Below are 4,348 nucleotides of genomic sequence, written 5' to 3' on the forward strand. Positions count from 1 at the left end.
TATCCCTCCGTTTTTTTTCTAGTGGTATATTAAAACATAAATCCAGTGAAAAAGAAACCAGGAAAATAAGTCGCTGGATCATCTTGTCAGTTATTTCATGTAGTAAAAAGTTAAATGATTTGATGTGTTTCCTTTACAAAAATAACTAATTTGGTCCTTTTATTTCTAATTATCCTCGGACACACTGGAGACGTGGTGAGGACGATTGTGCTCTAGTGTCCTGAGTGAAGAGCCTGTGTGTGTGTGTGTGTGTGTGTGTGTGTGTGTGTGTGTGTGTGTGTGTGTGTGTGTGTGTGTGTGTGTGTGTGTGTGTGTCACTCGCAGGCCAGTTTGCTGTCGAAGCTGGACAGGCCGATAGCAAAGGCCTGCAGGGCACACATGGGGTAATTAAAGTCCAGAGTGAAGATGTCCTCCGCCACACGACCAAACTGCATCACGATGTAATCAGCTGAAAACACACAATCACAACGATCACAACAACAGAACAACACCCAGACACTGAGTATGAGAAACCTACCTGGAAAAGTCCATTACATGAATATTTTTTTTTATGTTTTTGCTTTTTAATTGTAATTTGGTACAAAGTTCTTAATATATATATATATATAAATCAAATTATTAATTAATTTTATTTCAGCTTATTGCCAACATTTCTCATTTTCATATAGATGCTCTAAAATAACTATAACTAAAAATGAAATAAAAAATGAATAAAAACTAAAAAAATGGACATATAAAATAATAAACATTACTAATACAACTTTAAAATTACAGATGTTTCAACTAAAATAAAAATAAAGCAAATATGAAAATAAAAAGGAAACAGGTTTGACTTGATGTACTAAAATAACTCGGACTATAAGTCGCACCTGAGTATAAGTCGCATCAGTCCAAAAATACGTCATGATGAGGAAAAAACATATATAAGTCGCACCGGACTATAAGTCGCATTTATTTAGAACCAAGAACCAAGAGAAAACATTACCGTCTACAGCCACGAGGGGGAGCTCTGTGCTGCTCAGTGTAAACTACAGGAGAACTGAGCAGTATAGAGCGCCCTCTGGCGGCTGTAGACGGTAATGTTTTCCCTTGGTTCATTTCTCTTGGTTCATTTCAAATTAATTTTGATAAATAAGTCGCACCTGACTATAAGTCGCAGGACCAGCCAAACTATGAAAAAAGGTGCGACTTATTGTCCGGAAATACGGTACTAGAAAAATCAATAAAAATAAAAAGGACTAAAACAACTTTAAAATTATGAACACTTCAATGAAAATTAAAATAGAAAGTAAAGATGCAATATTTCAAATTTTCATTAGGTTTAATGTGATTTACGAAAATAACAAACTAAAACTGAAATATAAGGAAATAAAAATAAAACTGGAAATTACGAACAATTTCACTTCAAATAAATTTAAAAGATAACAAATTCAAAATATTATTTATACGTGGTAGAAAAATAACAAACTAAAACTGACCTATAAATTATTAAAAAATGATATACATATTTAAAAATTACATTAAAAAAATTGCTAAAATTATTAAAACTTCAACTAACAATACTAACTAACAAAATATAAAAATCTATACTTTGAAAAATACATGTATGTATGTATACACACACACACACACATATTGTATTATATATATATATATATGTGTTTGTGTGTATATATATATAAATATGTGTGTGTGTATGTATATATATATGTGTGTGTATGTACATATATACCGGTATGTATATGCATGTATGTATGTATGTATATATATATATATATATGTGTGTGTGTGTGTATGTACATATGTATGTGTGTGTCGATGTGTGACAGATCTGAGGTGACTTACGGTCGTTCTCGTGGACGATCTGGAAGTTCTTGACGGAGGCCTGCGTGACTCTGCCATGGAAGTTGAGCACGTAAGACTGTGTGTCGTCGTTCCACACCGGCGCTTTATTGTGCAGCTCGATCAGATTCTCCAGCGAGTGATTCTGCCATTTACTCAGCAGAGACTCCTGCTCCTGAAACACACACACACACACACACACACATCAGCTGCTGCGCTCATGGTGATGATTTGATTGACAGCAGCGAGCGGAGACACTCACACACGCCGGACGAACCGGAACACGCTCGAAGTTCATGTTCATCCCAGGAATGATGATGGTCATCTTCCGCGGCCCTTTGAAGCCCAGAACATTCGTCTCCTAAAAACACACACACACACACACACCATAATAAGAAGAGGACGAACCAGTCAGAAACAGAGGAACAGAGACACTGACGTAGCAGATGGTGGCGAGCTCCTGCCGAGTGTTGGTCTCCTCCAGCAGCGCTCCGGGGGTTTTCGAGGGGTTCGTGCCGTTATCGTACACCGTAAACTTGGTTCCCATCAGATTAGACCTGCGGGGAACACCGAACACCATCAGCTCAGGATCTACGGACAGCATCTGAGGCACAGCATCTGCTCAGTCAACATGTGTCTTCAGTCGCGGAGCTGGGCAGCGAAGGGTTAAAAGCACAAACCTGAAGCCTGTGTTTTTAATAAAGCACATTAATTACTCAGTAAAAAAATATATGCACAATGTTTTAGACGCCATCCTAAAAAATAAAAAGGCACCTGTGTATTTTCATGATTTATATTGTGAAAAACATCATATTAGAAATGTGTAAAATGTTATTTAAAACTTTTACATGAAAGTACTACCTATTTTATACTTAGCTGTATTACTTACATTTTTATTTGAACCTATTTATTATTATTTATTGAAATCTATCTTTCATAATTTATTACCTTTTTATTTAAAAGTTTTTTTATCATTTACTTTAACATTTTGTATTATTTGTTACATTTTTATTTTTATTTATTTAATTAAAAATATTTTTACATAATGTTTTCTAAAACTACAATTTTGAATATTAATTAATTTAAAAAAAAAAAATTATAAAATTTTATTTATTTTTAACTATTTTTATTTATGTATTTTAATCTAATTTAAAAAAATGTATTTATTAATATATATTTTTTAAAAATATTTTTTACTGTTTTTATTCCCAACTTTTTCACGGCCCCCCAACACTCATGCTCAGTTTTAATAAAATTATTTTTTATTTGTAAAATTTTTTATTATTTTCAACTATTTTTATTTATGTATCTTAATGTAATTTAAAAAAAATTTTATTAAAAAAAATGTAAATAATAATCTTTTTTTTTTTTTTTACTGTTTTTATTCCCAACTTTTTCACGGCCCCCAACACTCATGCTCAATTTTAATAAAATTATTTTTTATTTGTACATTTTTTTATTATTTTCAACTATTTTTATTTATGTATCTTAATGTAATTTAGATTTTGTTTTTTTCTTTTTATTTAAATAATTATCTTTTTTTTTTTTTTTTTTACTGTTTTTATTCCCAACTTTTTCACCGCCCCCAACACTCCCTTTTGTTAAGTGTCATGCTCATGTGCTTCCATTGCAAACGCAGTACTGAAACAACAATTTACACTAAAATAAACAGATGAGTGTTAAATATGATCCGATCGTTTCCCGAGTCGAGATGAGACAAAAAACACAAGAGAGCACAACCTCAGTTTTCCTATGAAGCTCTCGCCCTCACGGGACAGATCTGTGGCGTCCACAGAGATCAGATAGTTGGATGTTTTGCTCTTTTTCCTCTTGCGTCCGGCCAGTAAGAACACCTGATGAAAGAGAAAGAGAGAGAGCGATAGAGCGAGAGAGGTTTAACCGTGAGCAGAAGTGATTGTGAAGGATCAGATCAGACCTTCTTGCCGTCTTCTCTCTCCAGGTGCATGAAGTACGTGGGATAGAGACCGCGGTCCATGCCCTTCTTGTCCCGTGAGACGCGACACTTGATGGTGACCCCCCTCGGAGCCGGACGGAGAACAAACTCCTCCAGATTATCCACCTCAATGGAGGAGCCCTCAGCTGATGGAGAACCCAGCGGGACACACTCCTGACGGGACACACACATTTAGTAAGGACTGATGAAAACAGATCATTAATTATTCTCGTGATTTTCATCTCTGTCTCTGCGAGCATGAAGAAGGTTCACAAACTGAATGAAACACTTTCCTGTATCCCAGTTTAATGTTCAGAGTTTAATGCACGATCTCTTCTGCTTTTAGGCCACTGCAACTTCCAATGCAGAGCAGTTTATGGAAATTAAGCACAAAATTAAACCTTGTGATCCGCCATAATTAAGGTGTTTTTATTTATTTATTCCAAATTTAAATTATTATTCATTTATCTTAATCTCTTTTTTATTGCTTAAATTACTTAATTTATATTTTTCAAAAAAAGAGATAATTTAATAGCATATTTATATATTTTT

The 4,348-nt window shown here is 34.0% G+C and overlaps 1 protein-coding gene across 1 annotated transcript in view; it reads right to left on the reverse strand.

Moving 5' to 3' along the window:
• Positions 1–251: 251 nt before the first annotated feature.
• Positions 252–4,348, reverse strand: part of LOC132098532 (tubby-related protein 3-like) — a 9,195-nt gene continuing 5,098 nt past the window's right edge. The window contains exons 5-10 of the mRNA XM_059504616.1: positions 3,779–3,970; positions 3,583–3,695; positions 2,282–2,399; positions 2,105–2,203; positions 1,846–2,017; positions 252–448 (exon numbers count right to left, since the gene is read on the reverse strand). Of these exons, the coding sequence (XP_059360599.1) occupies positions 315–448; positions 1,846–2,017; positions 2,105–2,203; positions 2,282–2,399; positions 3,583–3,695; positions 3,779–3,970 (828 nt within the window). The 3' untranslated portion in view covers positions 252–314. The remainder of the gene's footprint in view (positions 449–1,845; positions 2,018–2,104; positions 2,204–2,281; positions 2,400–3,582; positions 3,696–3,778; positions 3,971–4,348) is intronic.

Source organism: Carassius carassius, chromosome 22 (assembly GCF_963082965.1).
Source record: "Carassius carassius chromosome 22, fCarCar2.1, whole genome shotgun sequence".
Lineage (NCBI taxonomy): Eukaryota > Metazoa > Chordata > Actinopteri > Cypriniformes > Cyprinidae > Carassius > Carassius carassius.